Below are 21,884 nucleotides of genomic sequence, written 5' to 3'. Positions count from 1 at the left end.
GAATTATCTCACATTTCTGCTGAGAAACTTTTATGTTGGCTCCGAATCCAATTCAGAATCGTTAGAGATTTATGAACATGGGATGCGATCTACACAATAAGCAACTGATGTATCGGCTACAACGCAAAACACTCATAAAAATTCTAATGCTTCGATTTCGAAAATGCACAGATCTTTTACGTACCATAAAATCACATAATTCCATGGTTTACTATCACTAGCACATTGTACAAAGTCATGAGACCACTTCAACCTATCGTTTGTTATAAAAGGAAGATAAAAACGAGATGGATATGCAACACGACGTCAAAGACAAGGTAGTGTAGACAAGTAGGTTAGCGAAAAAAAAAAGTGGAGAGTCATGCAGCAATTGGTCTAATTTTCTCATTTTTCACTTCGACAATGGGAAGAGATGCCCACACTTGGTTCCCATCCAACAAAACCTCGGATGGCTAAACATCATAGCTTTACGTTATTTGCACAAAAATAGATGAAGATGGAAACATAAAAGAGTAGTCCAAGGTCATACTTACAAGATGCTCGAGATCAGCCACCTTTGCTTCTCGGAGACTCCATTCTCTAATCATGTAGTCTTTACCATTGTCGCCTAACAAGCGCGTGTCACAGACACTAAACAATAATGGTTTAGGATCTTTCTGTCCTACTTAAAATATTACAAAATAGATCAGAACTTCATCATCTACTTGAGATGTAGCAAGTAAGACTTACCGAACTAATACCCTATCTATACGGAGGTAGAATCGCATCAATATAAAGAAGAAGTCTGGCATTACGCGAAGACGAACAGACATCTGAGAAAGCTTTATGCAGCAAAACAGGTAAAATGAAGACTCACAACGACCGAATATTAGTGATAGAGGCAAAACAGAATGTAGCCACTATTTTCTATTACTTCTTTATCTAAATTACTAACTTAACATTGAACCATTAGAAGTTAGAAACAAACCTGGGCCGTACCATGGTCCGCTAACTCATCCTCGTACAATGTTACCTGAGCGTAGAATCCAATCGGTTCTTGGCGCTTCAAACGCTCTAGATCAATATTTTCATCACTTGCCTCAGCCTTAAATTAAAAAAGAAACAAAGTCAAAACTTTAGTGTCAGATCTTCAATTAACGCAAAAATACGAATAACACTAACCGTACAACCGTATATGCTTCCAGCGTATCTAGACGTAAATGTCCAGTCAAACGGATGCGCCATCTTGCCAGTAATTCCCTGCCTCGATTCTTGCCAAACTGATGAAGGAGCAACCTTAAAATAAGCTCATAAGAAACGTTAGCTGCTAACTTCTCTCTACAACAAGTTCGAAAGATTTTTTTCTCTCGTCAAGGAAAACACTATACAAATGAAGGGATTATTGTAAAATATTTGATAGAGGGGATAGAAACCTGAACATCTGGCAGTGTGTTGTCAGACACCATTTTGAGAGCGTCCAAGGCATTAAAGTTGATGGAACATCCTGAAAAAAAGAACTCCTGCTGTTCGGTTTCCAAGTAAAAGGAACATTCATTAGAAATATTAGAAAAGAAAATAATGATCTATCAATTTAACGCTATCAACCTCGGAAACTATCTAAGGAAGTGGGTAACAGGTCTCTATTAAGCAGATCCAAACTCAAAACGTTACGGACATCTTATCTTACTGTTGCACGTGATGGACACGAAACAATTAAAATTATAAAAGCTGAATATGTACCTGGGAATTGAGCAAAGTCGACAGTTAGCGTATTTTTGGGGAATACCATCTCTGGAAGTTCCGGAAGACTGAGAGATCTCTCGAAAAGACAGCGCTAAAAATCTTTTCTAGCGCGAGAATTCACGTCACAGGTCACTTCTATGCTGGAGAGTAATTTCTGGCGCTAGAAAGAAGAAGTTACACACGACTTACCGAGCATTCAACATCTCCACCTTCTTCGGCATTATGACTGCACTGGGACTCAAGGATGTGATCCCAAACAGCGATAAAATGAAAACCACCTCTAGTGAACTCGTCCTAAATTTAAAAATAAACCTTCAAGATAGGAAATCACAGTGTACAATTTCACTGGTAATGATGGCTCATCATTATGGACGGAAAAGTATGAAGGAAAAAATTTCCCGGAGTTGTTCGAATAGCACAATATACATTCTTTGAGGGCATAAAAACTGTGAACAAGTGAACAACAACAAGTGAACAGAAGAGTATTCGTATATGAAATATTCACAACTGCGTTCGTTTTGTGAAGATTCTTTGGAATAGATCGAAGTAAAAACTGACAGTAACATTACCGAAAGATTCATCTTTTTCGTTCATAGAAATGTGAAACAAATTCGCAAGTAGCTTACGAAAACAGTCAACAGCAATCTAAACGCTTTGCTAGCTTCGCATTCGAATTTTTTGAAGAACCTGCATTCTAATTTCATAGAAACGCCTCCAAAAGGTTTACTCACTGTCCCCCTCTTCCAACGATTTCAATCAGTCATCCTATCGGAAGAATGAATTTGATTAGTCATTCTAATGGAACAAACCTGTTTACGTGCACTTCTTCTTGCATGAGCCAATATTTCTGAGGCGCTTCGAGAAGGTTCTCGCATGATCTGCAAAAAGAGGAGTAGTATGTGAATCACGCCCTGAGATCTACACGCATGATTCGTAAACAATTACAAGTAATACACAATATTAGGAAGTACAGCACTCAAGATCTTACATTCGTAATTTAAGGCTAATGAAAAACATAGAAGAAAACACTTTTAAAAAATGAGCCATAATATGAACTGGCAAGACGTACTATTCTTGCAATTCGCAAAAAAAAAGAGACTAATCAGATGCCAGAACATTGCATCAGGATGTAAGATGAACTGCCAATTAGCAGAATGTCTCGGTGATGTTAGATACACGAAAATGAAAATTAAATGATAGCATCAAGTGCGACCGTTAAATGAGCATGTGAGCGGAATTGAAACTGAACCCTGGAGTATCTATGTGTACCTATAATACTGACCACAATGACCATCTCAGTAGTAAATGTGACTGCACAGACAAATTCCTCTTTACAATCACACTTATTGCTGAGATGGTCATTGCAAGTTTCAGTACAGAGTCATAGGGTGGCTTTTTTTTTCGACCCAACTGGAATATGTTGATGTCTAACATATTGCCCAGATGAAACCTAATGAGACACAACAAGGACTAGAATTTAAAAAAAAAAGTTTGTGAATAGAAAGCTGAGAAATAATGGGTCAACTATATGTATTTGGAAGAAAGCAGCTAGCATCTACTTTACAGAACGGTCAAAATTTACTGACAAGCCCAACGTTACTGTCCTTCAAAAATCCTTTGACTTACTAATTCGAACCTATAACTTAAAGAATTTTCAAAGGGCCACAGTAAATCTCGAAGTATCGGGATCGAAGAACACCGTTCATGCGCGCGCGCACGCAACTTCGATCATTCATATCGATCGTATTACTATAGAGGAAAAATACTGGGAACACAAGGAATCATGCTGCAATGAAATGAAAAGCGAACTTATGCTTTAATTTATACTCCATCGCGAACTCTTGTTCTAACGTGTAGTAGTCAGGATGAACGCAGGTTAAGGTAGATTCGTTGGGAAAGACCGATTAGAAGTCCTATGAATTCCCTCTGCTTACTTCCTACATTGAGCATTTTGTTCTTTCCTAAATTTTATCTGTTACCAAGTTTGGTTATATACTTATCTCATCCATTTACTTATCTTCATTCACTGCATTGTTTTTTTTTTTTCTACAACAGTTTAAGTGGCTTCATTTCTTAACTTCTTTTTTTTCTGAAACATTACACTAGTACAAAACGACTGAATTGATCTACTCATGTACTCTACTGTTCTCGCATTCTCATGTTTTTCTTTCTTTCTTTGCATCTAACCCACAATACCCATTTACTAGTAATTACACATTATGCAGATTGTTTTCCGTGTATGAAAACCTGCAGCGAAAAGAGCAGTAAAGACTTCTTATGATGTGAACGAAAATCCTACCATTTTAATTAAATAATACGGAACAATTTACTGTATTAAGAGATATGAGTAACTTTGGGACTGTCAAGATAAGTGAAGAGAAGTATCTTGCAAGTAAGAATAACTTGAATTGTTTAGAAAACCAAATATATTTCTCACTACCAGACCAATTTAGACCTCGCCTCGCACATTTGCGAGAAGTCATTCATGCTTCAAGTATGATCCCGATGATAGCACGAACTTGAGTCGCCCCGTAGTCCACTTATGCGACAACCTAAGTGGATGATTCTTCGGCGATTCAACTACCGCTATATTTGGGTTGTATTCAAGGCATTCACTGGTCGCTGACCATTTATTCATCTTTGATTGCTTCTTTAATTGACGAAATTATTGCGATGGGCAGAAGAAACAAAACAGAAGTTGACAGGTAACCTCCAGGAATAAGAATAAATTCCAGAGAACTACGTACTCTATGTACACGTCACTGTATGCACGTATTCTTATGTAATCACAACTGCTAGTATTCAGCGTCGTCATCGTCAGCCCAAGACCACATTTCGCATTTGTTGTTAGAGATCGGCATTACTACAAGTTTACAGATCGATTCCATGAAATTGCAACTGCATACCCGACAACCAGATATATAGAACCGGTCTCATAATTTCCTTTCTCTCTAAACCGCTCAATAACTGACAAAACAGAGAGCTTCACTTATTTAAATTATCATCGTGAAGAATATTTGGTACGGATGTGGTGGTGAACACAAAAAATTGGAATTTAATCCAGACAGAAATAAAGCATTTATTAAACTATATAGGAATTCTCAGGAATATACTTAGGGATATAGTTTGAAAGCCAAACATAAACAACACTGCTCTTTGGCTATAAAACATGAAAACGTGCAACAGATACTCGTTGGTTACTCTTAAAAACACATCTAGGCATTATGGGCGATCAAAGAATCCAACAGTGATCGTACGTAGAGTACGTAGTCAACTAATTTGTAAATAATCATCCTGGGAAAGGCAACGGCACGAAGAAAAACTATCAGAGCAATAGATATGCCAACATATGAACCACAAAAGAACAAGAACTATGGGAGCCAAGTGAACTGTCACATACACTGAGCATATGATGCATCACACGATTTATGGCTTTCTTTCGAATTTTCTAGCAGTTTCAGGATATCGACTCGGGTCATAATCGGGGTCATCTTCAAGCCGATGCTGTATAGCAACACCAAGTAATTCATTGATCGCCTCCATTGCAGCAGGAGAATTCACAAGTTCATCAGTGACAGGCTGAAAAAAGACAAACAAACATTGTTTCACAAGCTGTATGAGGAATAAATTCTTTAGGAAACTCATGCAACGTTATGTTCAACCGATTTGGAAGTTAATATAATCTAGCCAGTCAGTGAAAAACTCTGGCAAGAAATTTTTACTCCAGAAACCAGATCACTTTTATCTACAAAAACAGGAAGCGCTATAATTCTTAGAAAATCTTTTGCAACCAAAAAATTCGCTGTTTTAAAATGAATTAAACCACAGTAATATGACTTCATTTCGAAAACAAGCTTGCCATACTTCTACTCTTCTTGCGACAAACGACTTGCAATTTGCTTTTCATGTAGAACACAATTCAAAATATCTGGATCTTAGGAGCTGAACGAGACATAACAACCACATCCTTACACTGTTACAGCAGTTACAACTCAGAGCAAAATGCAAGAGAATGAAAAAGGACTATAAGCAACTGTTTACCGGGGTATTTCCTCGAAGGGCGTTGTTAAGAGACTCCTGTAGCGCCGATACCAGCACGTCCCGCTCAGATGTATTTCCAGACACAACTTGCTGCAATGTAACATTGAAAGTTGTGATGAAAAAAAACGCGAATAATCGACTCACTCTTCTCATATGTTCCGGAAGCGCAAGTTGGTAGACATCACTGTGATTCCGATGTTGACGTGGATTGGTCTGTGCAGACAAAGAGTCTCTTTCAATTATCTCGAGCCAATCCTGAAAAACTTTCCATTTGCTCAATGTGAAGGAAAACATCAAATCAAAGCAAATAAACTACAGGGAATGATCGTCGCCAATCGCCGTCGTAATCTTGAAGATGTGCACCAGTCAGTGGATCCCTTCCCGGTAAATATGTAGCACCAAACATATCACAGGATCCACGAGACGTAGATGGTGCAAGCTGAAAACTCGAGTATAAGACCTTCTTGTGACAAAGGAAATGAAAACACTGTGTTGAAAAAGCTAATCGCACAGCAGCGATAATAAACTAATGGCTAGCATGAAAACAAAAATCTATTTATTCAAATCCAAATAACTAAGATTTCATTCTTGAAACAACTCGTATTGAAATTAACAATAACGAAAAATATAATTATCAAGGAGATGTCAAAGAATGAGATAGATATTGATGAAAGCTGATTAGGAAAAACGCTGCTTGACGAAAAGCTATCGAAATGAATGATGGCAACTGAACATCCAAAAACCACGTCAACTTAATAGCTGACGGATCTTTTATCGTCTGGCATGCAATTACCCGAAAAAGGAGCTAGTTGGTATGAATCACAGTTTTTTTCTGTTTACACAACGAGATTAGCAACGCTAGAAAACATTGGCAGAATGTCTTTGAGATGTCACAGTGGAACGAATCAATGCAAGACACTAGCGTACTTATAATACGATGATTTTTGTGGTGGATTCAGGGAGCTCCAATACAAAGCAATGTATTCAATAAATATGATAATCTATCCGAAATCGATCCAAGCAAACTTTCATAATACACAGCGGCATCATCACAGCTCAAACGTCCTTATCATCGGAATGCACGTCCGCATCGTCGACTTTTCGTTTCTTGGCGGGAGTCGGTCCATTCGAGGAAGCACCACGATTTTGCGTCTAGTTAGGGAAAAAATGGTGAATCGCTTTCAAACTATTCATTCGAGGAGATAAAATAAGGCTACTTTTAGAAACAAAACTTCCCGATGTGAGGAATGCATTGGAAAGTGGATATCGCTTTGAATTAACTTTTACAACGTGTTTGTCGAGAAAGTAGTTGATATTGTATGCTGTTTCAAAGAATTTTCATGCACCTCGAAATTTTGTGAAATCTGGAAATGGAAGAAGATTCAAATATTCGATCGATATAGTTCGCTAACATTCGATTGGAAGAATGGAGGAATCGAAAGCCTCATTCCAAAGAAAAACAAATCACCATGATTCGGTTACTGCTCGCATAGGTGAAATTTGTCCATTACATTGGAAACAGTAGAACTATATCTTGTTCCGACTAGCGGTTTTTTTAAAAATAATTTTCGCTATTCACTTGTTGCAGGGTTTGCGTACACAAGAGCTGACATTTTGTTATTTTCTGCCTTCGTCTTAAAAGTTGCATACTACGAAGCTGACGATGTTGCGGTTTCTGTGGGCAAATACAGAGTTCGAGGTGTACACTACGAGTATGGGCGTAGTCCATCTCAATTCCTCTTAATCGTCCTGAAAAACGGTGTGGGAAACGGAGTTTTCCAACGACGTACTTTAGAACGCGTCACTCCTGTGCACACATTGCACCAGCGAGCAGGCAGTTAAGTACTACTGAGGTCTCTTAGGTAGCCTGTTCAAGTAAAACCAACAAAAAGGTTGCTGAGAGTAACGGTACGTGTACATAGAAGAACGTTCTAATGTACCTTGTAGGAACTAAAGCGGTTAACAAGCAGCTTTTCAGGACGACTACGGGGAATTCATTAGAGCCACGCTCATAATCACAATTTACACCCCGAAGTCTATATATGCCCACTGTCACACTAGGATCGTCAGTTGCGTGTAGTTGTGATACGCTTTCATTAAGAACGGCAACATCGAACAACACCGAACTCTTTCTATGAAAAGAAATATTGAGTGTTTTCTATCTCTCACGAGGCGGCAGAAAACATCCAGGAGTGGAAACGAGTGTAATAATCCTGAAGTGAGCGCTCAAATGAATAGCTCTTATTATTTCTACATCGAAAAGTTGGTAAATCTACCTGATTAAAAGTCATCAAGCAGTGGAAATTACTCAATAACTGCAAAATCAAATAATAGACAAACACTCATTATACACATCACTGAAGAAAGAAGCGATGGGAAAAAAGATTGGTAGCGCCGATTTGGGCATCATAGAAGATTTCTAAAAGCGGTAATCGCTGAATGCCTTTCACATTCCTTAAGGACTGTGATAGTTTGAAACAAACTGAGATGAACATCAGAGACAATGTTTCAAAATAATGAGAGTCCTAGAGAATAGCTGACCAAGTTAGAACAAGTAGAATTTAGTTCTGAACAAGTTCGTAATGCTACTTTTCACTACTTTTACCCAGCTCACAAACACCCATACCGGGTTCATATCACGCCAGATAAAAGCGTTGTTAACTTGCAATATAAAACATATTTCTCGATTTTGGTCCAAGTGAGTTGAGCGGGTTACATCCCTTTTGTACATATAATTTCTCTTTCTCTTCCATCTTCCCCTCTCTTCCAGTTCCTGGAAGCTAATAAGCTCATAAGCTAATAGTGAAAAAAGACAACTGGTTGACGCGGGATCACCTTTCGCATTTCTTATGATGCGCTCTCTATCATCAAAACTTCAGTAACAATGGTTTAACATAAAGGTAGAGCGTACCAGATCTAAGAAGGTAAATAGCAAAGAAAACCTATAATACTAAGAGATCTAACGCAGATATTGTGAGACATGCTCATAACAGATATTTACAAGCCGGCACTTTTGAGAGTTACGGGAGTTTAATTTATAACTACTTTCAAGCACTGAATTGTTTCTGCATACCTCATCAAAATCCTGATCTTCTCTTGCTCCATTAATGCTCTGGTCATACGGCAGACTCCGCTGCGCTGTCGACTGCACGCATCTGTTCGTGGCTTCATCGTTCACTGCTCCATCATTCATAATCGCCCAAGCAAGAAGACGAGATGGAATTTCATCGAGGTTTGGAAACCGTCCTAACAAGTCAGATTTTGGTTACAATCCGGAGATCATTACCCACAATCACCTTGTTCACGTAAAAAGGCTGCAACTCGTGGAAATATAGAATTACGTAAATGCAGTAGAGCTGTCAAATTGGCGTCATTGCTCTCCACGTCAGCTCTCATCTGAAACAATGAAAAAATGGATAGAAATTAAACATACGATTAAATTCCTTACCAATATTTCATACAATATTCGTACGTACGCCGTTTCGTCCGCATCCACGAAACAATGGTTACCAAGCGCAACGAGCTGACGAACGTAATCTCTCAAGCAATTCTGTATACGGTGGCTGAACTCGGCATCCGAAACTATAATGAGCAATCAAAATCAAAAATCATAAATCTTTAGCTTCAAAGATACAACGATAAATGCGTACTGTTTCTGTCTAGTAATGCGCGTAACAACTGTTGGATGGTAGCAATCTCCACGTTTCGGATTGTTTCCGATATATTCATTTGTCTCCCATTCCACTCGCGCTCTAACGCTCCACCGGCTGAGCAAATCACAGATGATATCGAGGAACGGAGTGCGGCCAGGCGTTCCGACGCAGACAATAAATCTTAAATGAAGGTTATCTCTTTTGAAAATAAGAAAATTACTCCACTTATCATAAACAGACCAATAATACCTACAGAAAATGGGAGAGTTTTGAGGAAACAAAACAACGTAGTAATAGTGATAAAATGACGGTCAATAAGGGCTAAAAATAAAAGAGCAAAAATTGATAGAAAAGAAAAAATCCTTGCAATAAACCACGAGTTGAATCCATATCAACAACTTCTGTTTCGACCCCTAGGACTAGGCTGATCATAACTCTTAGGGTCCACCTGTTCAGCCTTGTTCTCTATCAGCATAAGCAACTTCATAAAAGAACACAATAATATTAGTATGAACATAGCTATTTTAAGCTGAATTAACAACAATACACACTTCGTTGATATAAGATGACCGGAGTTAATACTAGTTTGTAGGCAACATATACGACGTTACTAGGGGTTTATTCTCACAGACCTTCTTCAGACGGAGTCGAATTGCCGTTCAACTGGTTCTCTATGACATGGGAACGAAACCGAGAGCGGTGCTGCTCTAGCGGTGTCATGTTTATGTTGATAACATTCGCAAGATCTCCAAGAGTGGCAAAACTCAGCAACAAGGCTTCAAGATGAGCAAGAACCCCAGCACCTAAAAATGATATGTATGTTTTTTAATCGTTAAACGACATAATAATTGAAAGAATTCATAGCGTTAAAGAATATTTAAATTGCTTGGAAAGTTCGACTAGTGCCGGAGAACACAAGAGTCCCTATCCCACATCGGACACATTTTCGTTGCAGATCTAGATGTAGTAACAACAGCAACCTATGTTTCAACGACAATAAGATTAGAAGTCTCATCCGACAAACCTCTCAAAGTGAAACACTCTACTACAATGGAGAAAAAAAATGGTACTGTAGTTATGCGAGCAATGTTATCCTTCCGTTGACCAGTAAGTAGAATGTTTAAGTCTCCTACCATTTCCGGGTCTGAGCATCGATGCAGGAGCATGTGACGCATCCAGTATTGTGGATATCCTTGTATCAAGCCCAGCTGTCATTGCGTTCGCCATCTAAATTATGCTCGTCGATTTCTTAGCCACTCTTTTGTAAGAAATTCCCACTTCAGTCAAGATGTTCCGCCCTTCTGCGTCATGAGGAATGAAGTCAAATCGCGGTTGAACAGGAGTATCTAAAAACAATAAGAAGCGGCGGAAAGGGGGTAAGTGCAGAGGAGGATACCTTCAGAAGCGTCCTGAGTACCATTCTCAGCAGGACGATTGGAAGTTGTATCTTCCTGATTTGTGTCAACATGATGTTCAACTTCAGCGTGAACAAGAATTGGAGTAGACACTTGGACAAGCTCCCCACCCCCAGGTAACTGAAACTAATTTTAGAGAGAGAAGTATGAACACTCCAAGAGCAAGCAACTCACCTGCATCGACTGACCCATAGAAAACACATGGGGAGAAGTTCCACGAGCATTTTCTACAATACTATGGTCAGTTCACAATACCAACACAAAATTGAGCAATAAAAACTTACGAGAATTCCTGTCCTGATCGGCATGAACCATCAGGCTAAGCGCAGATCGAATAGCTAAGTGTAAGAAGCTTTCAAAATTGTTTTCATCAGACATGAGAACATCCATAGACGCATTGAGTCCGAGCTATAACAGTCATAATCTACAAAAGCGTGTGTTTTCTGGAACGAATGCATTCGTTAAAATGTTTACCATTACACGCTCGTAGCCATCGATAGGCGTGAATCGTCGATCTGAATTGGCTGGAGCTGCGTTCATGTTCTGTAAGTGACATGTGCTAGACAGCATTAACTGATAATTGATAATTTAGGAAGTCGCATTTTCTCTCGACAGAAAATTTTGAATCAATAAAGAACAAAGAAATCCCGTTCTTCAAGAATACGGAAAACCCTGAATACTCTTCAATACCTTTAAATATCTCAATGTTACAAGTTCTCTGTAATGACACTGCGCCGAACACTGTCACATCCAACGAAATTAATGAAACTGTTACAGCTTTTTCTGCGAATGCTAACGATAGCATTCATCTTATTTTATCCCAGATAAGTACAGCTAACAACCCAAGAGTTTAAAATCTATTCTGAGAAGATTGAATGGCACTTTCTCAACTCATCAATTTATTTGAAATGTATCAATAGCATCTAAGTTACTGCTGTTACGGTAAGGAAAAAATCCACTGTAAGACCACTAACATCTTCCCCTGAGGAGGTTTCTGCTTTGGCATAAGCGAACTGATTAACTCTTTAAAAATATACTCTTTACTCTTGTCATAAACCATTTCCTTCCACAGATCATGTTTCAGGAACATGTAAGAAGAAGGCGTTTATGAAAAATTTGAATTAAAAAAGGAATTATATGCACGGATATATCGCAAAGTATAAATATTAATCTCACAGAAGCAAGCATAGCGTGCAAAAAAGAATTGCTCACGTAGAATCTGTCCTTCACATGAGTCATCTTCACAGCTTCCATCATCAGGGATTTTCGAAATTTCTTTGATTTTTATATTTCTACTCGTAGAAACACTGTTTGATTTCTCCGTTAATTAGCAATATTTAAAACCTCTTACTAGTAACACCTATCACCATTGATTATCCGCTCTATTTTTACCTATTTTTCTCAGCATTAATATGGGTTTTCAAATTTTAACCATTAACAGCTTCAAAAATAAGAACAATTGTCCTATGGGTGAACTTGTAACAAAACAAACTGTGACAAACCTGTAAGTTTCCAAAAAATTAAACAAAAGAAGACTCACTCTCATAAACTGACGATATGGCGACAACTGTGTGGTAACACTTGGATTGTTGTTCCGCAAAACACGTTGTACGTCAGTGAAACGGCTGCTGCACGACAAGAATGGATCAACATTAACAACCTGAAACCGATTATAACTTGAGAGTACTTGGAACAGAAACGCAGCAAATATTACCTCTTGGCGAGGAGCAGTAACGTGTAGATCGGTAGGGAAACCCATATTACCCATAAGAAACGGGAAACCTGAGAATGGTTACTCTGTCTCCAAATTAGAAGAAATAGTTTAAGATAAGGTATCCATATTAGCAATATTTAAGCGAACCTGTCGGATGTCGCTGCCTGTTCTGCGCATAACCACTTCTAATGGGAGGTCTTGTTGTACTCATTGAAATGCTACCATTAGCTGGTGTTGAGGATGAAGCTGTACTGCTAGGTGGAAGACCATTTTGAACAGGATTTTGAGAATTTTGCTCAGGAGGATTCGTAAAAACATCGAATTGGTGGACTTCAACATGATAACCAACAGCAGTAGGTTGCCTTCTAAAACTATCAATAAACTGACAGTTGATTATCTCATCACATCTTGTCGCTACTATTTTCTTATTTTTGTTATAGTTTTTTTTTTCTCGCAGAAATGATCAAATATTATGAAACTTATTGCAAACGCGAGAAACTCTACAGCTTTTTTCTCAAAAGTTGAACTCGAGAACCGAGACATACCCCACAGGAGGCTCAGCAGGAGCTCCATTCATAGGCATATTTAGCATCTGTGGTGGAATCGCTGGCATACCTGGGTTTTGATCACCGCTCTAAAGAACGGAAATTAATTAGGCATTATACGCTAGTAAACAGGTTGATGTCAAAATAATGTTAAAAAATGTAGAAACGATAGAACAATAGAGATGTGGAGTGTCGAAGAGAAGTTTCTACTGCCAAAAATGGTTTCCTGCTTTTCAGTGTTCATCTACAGTAATAACGAGATTATACTATTACTATATATTTGCATTACAATCATGTCATTTTAATATCTGAGACCTAAATCATATGTTTGGGGCAGGGGCAGACAAAAGCTTAACAATTTTTCCTCTGCGAGGTCTCGCTTCGGTTTTTCATTTTCTTTTCGTTAAACCTAGTACTCCCTAGAACATTTCTCAGAGAAATTAGTAACAATCTGTTCTGTATCAGTAACAATCTATAAGCAGTAAATGTTCAGAAAAACTCGTCTAATTTTCAAAGACTTCCATGTGTCTCACATTATCCAATTGTCCAATATTGTTCATTATGATGACAAACTGTTTGGTTGAAAACTCTGAAAGAAACCTCTAATTTCGGTGAAGACTAAAATGTTCCGAGTAGCAGATGCGCACTTTAATTGAACGGAACTCGATTAGGCACATATTTGTTTTTTTTTTCTTTTTGTTGCAGATGCACAACCCAACAAGGCACATTCAGCGATTTGTCGTGTTCGAAAGGAGAGATTTATGCGCGATGCTCGGTCAACACTAAATTCAACCCTGATATCATATTGCTGTTGTGAGTGAATCCTGTTTTGTTCAATGCAAATGGCTGCTGCAAATACTACTCGAATCAATCTATTCTTGACGAAAACCAACAGTATCCTATACAGTCTTTAACAAAGCTGTCTCCCCAGCACAGGAAAAACGTTTTACGATCCTGGGAGACGCACAGAAAGCTTTGAAAAAAATAGATCTTTTAAATATCGACGGGTTAAATGCGAATTGCTACTAACTTCTCTAAGAATCTTGATAAATCTTTCAGTAGCTTGCTTTTTGGTCGGGCATTTCTAAGAATCTTCGTGACGACTTTCTTTTCCTCGAATCGTCAGCAAATTCTAGTAGAGGTACTTGGATGAACATTATAACAGACAGCAACTTTTTTGCTTTACAGCCGAAAGAACGGCTTTGATAATTAGCTTAATTACATTTAGGGTATTTGTTATGAGTTGAGAGTGTCATTTTACCAATTCTGAAAGTAAAGGAAAACAGATTCTTTCCCGCCGGTCATATCTACTGGTCACAAAATGAAATAACACCGAACAAAAATTCAAACAAAAACAGTCACATAACAGTGTCTGGCTCTCGTGATGTGTAATAAGTGAAAAAGTCCTACATGCATCTGAATAGAAAGAGAAGAAAAAAGAAAAGAACGGCAACAAACAAACATACCCCATATTCTACGTAAACGTCAACTTGTGGAGGTATGCCGCCGGTGATACCGTTGTTCCTCATAATGTTAGAGAGAACTTCCTGAATAGCACTAGGTTCAAAGAGAAAAGAACAAAACAGATTTCAAAAAAGCTGAGACACACCGACACGAATGGCATCTCTCCGCTTGACTGCGTAATAACACCCCTAGCTAGAGTCCCCAGTCTGGGAACTTGTCCTTGCTGGTTGGGGATGTCCTCTTGCGTATTAGTGCCAGTAGAAGACGGGAGACTTGCAGGTTCGGGATTAAATGTAACGCGGCTAAAAGCCTGAAACAAATGCATCACCGAGATTAGTGGTCAAGAGAAAAAGATTAGAACTACTGTGGGTTACTACCCACCAACCTACAAGGTAAAAGTTTACTCAGATTTTAAGTGAAACAAATAAAGTTAGGATGAGATAAAACAGATCGTAAAGTAGATTTGCATTGCAAAGCTAGTAAGGAAAGACCAAAGCCTTAAATATGAAGTAGGCTGAGAAAAGACAGACCTGTCGCACTGAAGCACTTTGAAGAACATTTGAAGCGTTTTGGCTACGATCATTGGCAAGCTGTAGCAATCTCCTCATTATACGTTCGTATGGATTATTGGATTCTCCAGCTGACAAATGCGAATTTGAGTGCCGAAATACCAAATATAGTACGTCGCATTGTTGTAATACGGATCATAGCACTTCGAAATGGATATTAAATACACGAAACAACTTCTTCAACCGGTTTTCAAAACAAAAGCAAACAAAGAACCATAGCCCATAATCTCTCTTGTCTATGAATTCTTCTATGATGGTGAATGGGGAAAAAGGAATAAATGATGACTAGAATTGAAACCAAAATGAGCCATCCACTAGTGTATCACACCAAGCGAAGAAATTAGTGATAAACCTACAAGGAAGAGCCTGCTCTAACGCATCCAAAAGGTCTCTTTCCAACGACACTACCGGTGAAACACTGAAATAAAGGAGCATAAGGAGAAGCACAAACGTTTGAATAGATCTACCTCGACGAAGAGCCGACATCACTAAGGCTTCGGGTAAAGGGACGATTAGCACTTGATGGCAGACAATTCCGTACATTCTGACTGGTCCTTGTAGTTGTCTGTTCAACACGTGGAGGCTAATAAAGGGATAATAATTGCAAGTTTTAAAAAGAAAGCAGCGTCATAGAGCTATTGTCACTCAGCTCACCTCAGAATGAGATCCAGAAGACGATGCAGAGGCGAATCCAGGCAATGTTCCTAAGTAAAATTAAGACTGGGAGAAAACGAAGAAATAGAAGTTCCTAATCTCTACGCATACCAGTTGCCTGGCGGAAAGCAACTTGAAGAGGACTATTTCTCTGCAAAGGCATGAACCGGCGCTGGGCGATACGAGGTGGGCCCGATGGTCCTCCCGCTTGGACATTGACCTGCCCAACAGGTGGGATGGGCACAGGAACAGCTATGCCCATTTGTTGCATCCTCCGAACTGAATAGAAGAACATAAAATCAAGGAAAAAAAAAACTCAAACATGGACATAGAAGAAGCAGCGTGATATAAAGAGACAACAGAGGAGATTGGAACCTTGCTATTCTATCGCTAAAATAAGTTTAAAAAAAGATTTTACAGAAATATTTTCCGTCTCTTATTTCTAGTTCAATCCCAATCAACATAAGTAAGTTATAAAACATGTAAGTACGGTCGCTCTTCTCCAAGTGATAGATAGCAAATAAAAATGTACTACCCACCGGTTGGATTAAGTCCCATTATGCGAACTTCTTGATTAGTAAGTTCTGCAACGTCAACACCTGGAACAGAGAACTTAGTTCCTCAAGAAAACCTACATTTTCATTTTAGAAAATAATGTGAAAGTACAATTAAATATTCCCATACCAGGTGGTGGCATATCCAGGAACCTAGCTGAAGGTTCATTAGTTGTGGCTTGGCCTTGTGTTCCGCCTTGTGGAGGACGGAATTCCAATATTATCTGACCCTGAAAAAGAAGAGTAGATAAGGACAGTTTTTGAGGTAAAATGGTATGCACCTCTGTGGGTGGCAATAGCCGAAATTGTTGGTAGTTCGGCAGTAACCGCCTTGGCATCGGGGTGTGCAGGTAAACACTCAGATCGCTTGCAAGGTGCCATGCATGAGAAAAACGGTGTACAGTCCTTTGCAGATGTTCCATGTAGACAGTGAAAAAGTTAGCGCGGTAGTCGGTGTCACTGTGCTGCAATGGAAATGAAAAACCATTTTAAAAATAGATAAGAGATAAGGAAAAAACTTCCTTGAAAAACACAACAAGAGTCGTTTGGTTACCTCTTCGTCGTCAATATCGTAGAGTATAAGCGAGCTTAGAATTCTATCGAAGCGAAGAAAGTGGGATCTCAGAGCTTCATGTTCGGCTTGTAGACGCCGCAATATATCTACCAGGTCCGAGGCGAGTGCATGCCTAAACTGTCACATTAATAAGACAGTCCATACATGCGATAGTCGCGGCCGGTGTCCAACCCCCTTCACTCTTGGACGATGGAGGGAATTCCTTCGCCTTTGGAGTGTTGGTGGAGGGGACCCTTCGAACGGTTGGCAAAGGGACCCCTTCACCTTTGGACCGTTGGCGAATGGATCCTCATCGCTTGAGTTGCACCCCATGAGCTGAAACCCTTCCATTTGAGGAGGGTCTGACTCTGCACAATCGCACCTATGAGACAGTCGAGAAAACTAAATGTTTCGACAGGTGCATAAAACCTGAATGAATCACCCAAGCACCTCTTCAAGATCTTCCTGGAAGGTTTTAAAAGAGAGTATTCCACTACTGAGAACCCCGCATCTCCGAAAATGGTCCCATCCTCCTTATTCAGGTTCAAATGATCCAATTTAGATATTTAAAAATTCGTATGCATTTATCATCATCATCTCATTTTCATGATGATGATGATAAATGATAAATAACATCCTAAAGGGAAAAAAGTTAAAATGACCTCGGACAGATCAAAAGATATGAAAAGTAGGAGACAGTATGTCATGATAGCGAAAGTTTCATAACTGTAAGAATCAAAAATAATTACCTCATCACATATCCAGGATTTCCTTCCGACTCTTCGGCACGCTGAAACCGAGCTTCATGTTCATCGGATTCATTGAGGTCTGTTTCCTCGTTACTCAGCGCATCTACTGTAACAATGTCAAAGATTGCAAAGATGACAGAACGCATAATTTGAGCAAGTATCTGAACTAGTTAAAGGAAATTGGGCATAGGAGCTGCTGGTAGTTACCACTCGTATCTATATCAAACAAAAAATGGAAAATGACCTACACAACGCAGGAAGACCAGAAAAAAAAAGCGAGGAACAAACTCACTGAGACGAGAACGACTCAGCACCTCTCGCTCGAGGGTGACTGCAATACTCCGCAGCTGATCGTTCATAACAGTTGTATTTTCCCGGTCGTATATGTGTGATCCTTCTAGGAACTCATCAATCCTATCAGCTAATCCACCCGGTTCCTAAACAAAACTGTGAGACTGTCTCTTAATACGGAACATTACAAAAATTTATTGTCGTTGTAAGTGGTGAAAGATCCAGTGAAGGATAAAGAGTGTGGCGTTAATCAATCCGCTTGGGACGCGGAACCGTATTCACTTCAATTCAGAATCGTTTGAGGTTTACAAACGTGTAACCAGTCTGTACAATGACTTGCGGGGAAAGCCGATGTATTAGGTCAGTGTTTTTATTAATCCAGACAAGTCTGGTGCCAATTTATCGACCCCTGAGAGATAAAAGGCTTGGTTGGCTGTATGGCGGAGTCGAACCTGCGAACGATCCTACTGCAGCCACAGAAGAACATCTTACCGACTGCGCTACAACGCCCTCTAAAATTAAGTAACTGTTGAATAATTATGAAGCAGTGAGATCCACAGCAATTCTCATGACATAACGAAATTGCAAGTACAGGCATCCACTTTAAAATATTCAATACTTCTATGGTTTTTTATTTGCTTTCTACGAAAAGCGGAAGAGATGGAGTCAAAGAGTAAAAAAATGTATCAGGAAAGGCAAAGATGGGTCTTATTTTACGGCAAAAAAAAATCTTCTAAGATAACAGTCGATAATTCACTAACTCGCTGCAGAGCAGTATTGGTACATTGCAGTCCATGCATCCAACTAAAACAATACCCGCTCTAGCTAACTACTCCTCATCACATGTGATTCACTAAGCAGAAATATTCTGCAGTTATCATACTCTGCTTTCAGTCTCATGCATGCATGCTAAGAGAAAACTCGGCACACAAATACGTGCTGCATAAGACCAGAATATTTCATACAGAACTGAGTCGCGACAAGTTAACGTGTCGCAATACAAAGACAGTTGAAATGAAACGACGCATGAGATCAGCAATTACATAGAAACCCTTGTTAGAGAACGCGAACCGTCAATGACGATGACGGATCTCAAGCAGTTTTTATAAATGTTAGAATACATCAAAATCACCTCTGCAACAGTGTGAAAATGTGCAATTTGTTCTAAGAAAGTCTCTATCAAAGCGATTCGCTCCAGAGCCGGAGAAGCGATATGAGGGTTCCTAAAAACTGTTTTGAACAACAAAGTAAACTAAGCAAAAAAAGAATATCACCGTTGACTTGGAAGTGCTAGGTGTAAGGTGTTATTTGAATCCCAATGCATGTTAAATCTGCTTCGCTGATCATCGGTTAGATAAGGTATTCTTTCGATTGCGGACCGAACAAGTTCCTGAATCACTGTTATGGATTGCACGCCATCAAAAATCAGACTGCCTGTGAAAAGAAACCTCTATACGCGAATTCTCTTCTAGGATGCCACTTCGCTCGAAAGGAATCACATAGGTGACACGTTCTCGTTCGTTCGTTTGCGGACCAAACATATTTTGAAGAAATCGAACAGGTCGATGATGATGGTTGTGATCATTGTCATGATCACGGGTTGCGCTTGTTTCTCCTTCACTTGGAGGAAAGGGCCTAAGAAAAACTGAGTACGATGGAAAGAAGAGACTCAAAAACAACACACATATCAGCTGGACGTTCGACAAGATGAACCACATGACCGTCTTGCAAGCCGCAAGCTGCCAAAGTGTTGTCCTCTGCTTTGAGTACATGACCCTGAAATGAGTGTTCTTACTGCGTAGAACAAGGAAAGATGAAGCAAACTAAAACTCACAGCAAATATCATGCGCTGTCTTTCCGGAGGAATATTAAGTCGTTCAGCAACTTGGAGACGAAACTCGGATAACAGGATCTAAAGTCGGTATTGCAGCCGATTCAAACTGCAGCAAGTTAAAGCCGTAGCTTCTTCTCCACATACGAAACAAAGTAATGATGCCCTGACCTGATCGTCAACTTCGAAGGGATGGTCCGTTTGGTCCATTATTTTAACGCGTATTTTCATCTTCATTGCTACGAACGGCTCTGCTAATATTCCTCTCCAACGTCCAAACTCTGTAGATAATGCCTGACTTGAGTAGAAAGAAACACAGCTACATGAACAAAAAAAGGAAGATTCCATATCCCTCATGACTCAAGACTCAGAAAACAAAACATGGTCGTATGTAGGAGAACACTGCAAGAACATACAAGATTTCCAGGCGAAGGTTGTTGATAAGTTAGAAGAAATCACTTTAAATCGAAAAAAAGTAATCTACAACAAGTCACTTAAACAACCGTGAATTAAGTGGGCCACGTGCTGAAGAGCGAAAAGGACAAATGTTCTCGAAGCAAGTAATTGTTCACACAACGAGGAAGCAGAACAAAAGCTGCGCTCGCTGTTTAGTGGTGTGCTGTTGTGATAAATGAATATAGTAAGTGTAGTGAATCTAATCACTGATGTGTAAAGTTCCCACAAAATTCTGTGTACCTGACGCAGATTTGTGGAGAAAGAAGGAATGAGCTCCGTCGAATAGATCTCCGCTTCAACATATTTTCTAGTTGCAATGAGAATTCGTAGACTGGCTGAAGATTTGTTTTATTTTGCATCCAGTTATCTATCTTCGCCACCGTTCTTCAAATTTCTATTTGTGATCATTTAGGTCGATTTCCAGTCTTGTAGCTGACTATTTGTGAGCTATGCCTCTTTTTGCCTCGTTCCGAGGAGCTTCATATTGGGAAGTTCTTTTGCGCGAAAAAAAAATAGAATATTCGAGTGCCTGGTGTCTCTGTGGCTGGATTACTTGGCTTTTTATAGGCGATTATGATTTTATCTCAGATCTCATGCATGACTTTTATCTGAGAACGATCATTTTATAGTCGGGTCAAAGCGACATGATACTTGATGCATTTACGTAAGCGGCTGCGCTCGATGCCGCACCGAGAAGATAACGGTTTGGATCGAAGTGGAACCATCGCAGATTGCAACGATGAGTGCTGCTAACAAGGATCTCTAATTGGTCCTAACCACTGCGTCGCTTCGAGCGCAGCAGCTTACATATATAACTATATATTATATTATATTATTATTCATTTTATTCCGTATATTCATATCACTTTGACCCGGAATATAGCTCCACACTCAATGTAGTCGGGAAAAATGTAGTCACGTCAGCGTTATGCTTGAACTGTGTTTTCGTAACCGTAGTTGTCTCCTCGACTGATACGCGATAGCGCTATCGGAAAGAATTTCCATGGGCTTTGCATCTATAAGAAAAGAATTGAATCCATCGTTGTATATGCACTGCAAATATTTTTGAAATGTATTAGAAATTTCTGAATTTCTGAACAGGAGAACATTGGGGGAAAAAGTCTAGTTGGAAGGGGGCACTCAGTGACGGACTTATTTCTCAACGTTCTAGCTTACTTTTTTCTCCTAGTAACTTTACCTTACATGTCATAGATCTTCTAAGACTAATGCTTAGACTTCAGGACCCCGATTGATTTAGTTATTTCTTTTTTTTCAAGAAAATAAGGGCGCCACTGAGTGCTCCTCCTCCTCTTCAACTGCATCTTACCCGAAGGTTTATTCGATAGAACCCCAGTAATTAATGTGGGCATGGCCTGAAACCTCCCTCGAGGAACTTGTCACGCTTTGAAACGCAGTTCTTCATATTGTTATGCACGATTGGGTTTACTTGAGAGACGGTACTCGTCGCGAAATTTCTTTTCCTTACATCGGGCCCTTTGCCTAATCGACCATCGTTCGCCGCGTGGAGGCCGGAAGTCTCGCCTCGCGAGGGCCCAACGTGTTGTTCGGCGCCGCTCTGTGCTTCGAGAACGGAATTATTTCTCCAATTTTTTTTGGATTCCGCAGTTATGTATATCGCACAATTAGAACCTATGAGAACCGAAATATAAGTT

General features: G+C 39.4%; 2 protein-coding genes across 4 annotated transcripts; both read right to left on the bottom strand.

The window, feature by feature from the left end:
* Positions 1-359: 359 nt before the first annotated feature.
* On the bottom strand, positions 360-2,597 carry RB195_003880 (uncharacterized protein; the record flags this gene model as incomplete). Its single annotated transcript, XM_013436483.2, has 9 exons — positions 360-452; positions 534-630; positions 730-812; positions 968-1,084; positions 1,162-1,275; positions 1,413-1,483; positions 1,720-1,813; positions 1,912-2,016; positions 2,532-2,597. The coding sequence occupies 9 exons, from the start codon at positions 2,595-2,597 to the stop codon at positions 360-362; spliced, it is 840 nt and encodes a 279-aa protein (XP_013291937.2).
* A 2,551-nt stretch (positions 2,598-5,148) lies between these two features.
* On the bottom strand, positions 5,149-21,581 carry RB195_003879 (uncharacterized protein; the record flags this gene model as incomplete). Of its 3 annotated transcripts, none has more annotated exons than XM_064201725.1 (39): positions 5,149-5,301; positions 5,764-5,853; positions 5,908-6,018; positions 6,080-6,202; positions 8,837-9,009; positions 9,060-9,159; positions 9,212-9,345; positions 9,414-9,596; positions 10,049-10,219; positions 10,550-10,643; positions 10,695-10,762; positions 10,813-10,951; positions 11,006-11,058; positions 11,116-11,239; positions 11,306-11,374; positions 12,372-12,491; positions 12,546-12,613; positions 12,693-12,910; positions 13,091-13,179; positions 14,557-14,637; positions 14,700-14,864; positions 15,085-15,194; positions 15,480-15,541; positions 15,591-15,706; positions 15,778-15,827; positions 15,889-16,056; positions 16,317-16,376; positions 16,462-16,561; positions 16,613-16,795; positions 16,885-17,017; positions 17,634-17,739; positions 17,926-18,070; positions 19,057-19,147; positions 19,199-19,314; positions 19,373-19,559; positions 19,609-19,700; positions 19,759-19,836; positions 19,927-20,036; positions 21,539-21,581. In XM_064201725.1, the coding sequence occupies 39 exons, from the start codon at positions 21,579-21,581 to the stop codon at positions 5,149-5,151; spliced, it is 4,476 nt and encodes a 1,491-aa protein (XP_064057606.1). The 3 variants fall into 3 exon arrangements, with proteins under 3 accessions (XP_064057606.1, XP_064057607.1, XP_064057608.1); XM_064201727.1 differs by lacking the exon at positions 21,539-21,581 and adding an exon at positions 6,826-6,915 and having other exon boundaries at positions 19,927-19,992; XM_064201726.1 differs by lacking the exon at positions 21,539-21,581 and having other exon boundaries at positions 19,927-19,992.
* Positions 21,582-21,884: the final 303 nt, after the last annotated feature.

Source organism: Necator americanus, chromosome IV (assembly GCF_031761385.1).
Source record: "Necator americanus strain Aroian chromosome IV, whole genome shotgun sequence".
NCBI lineage: Eukaryota > Metazoa > Nematoda > Chromadorea > Rhabditida > Ancylostomatidae > Necator > Necator americanus.
Note: the sequence above shows the minus strand (reverse complement) of the source record. Positions and strands in the feature narration are given on the sequence as shown.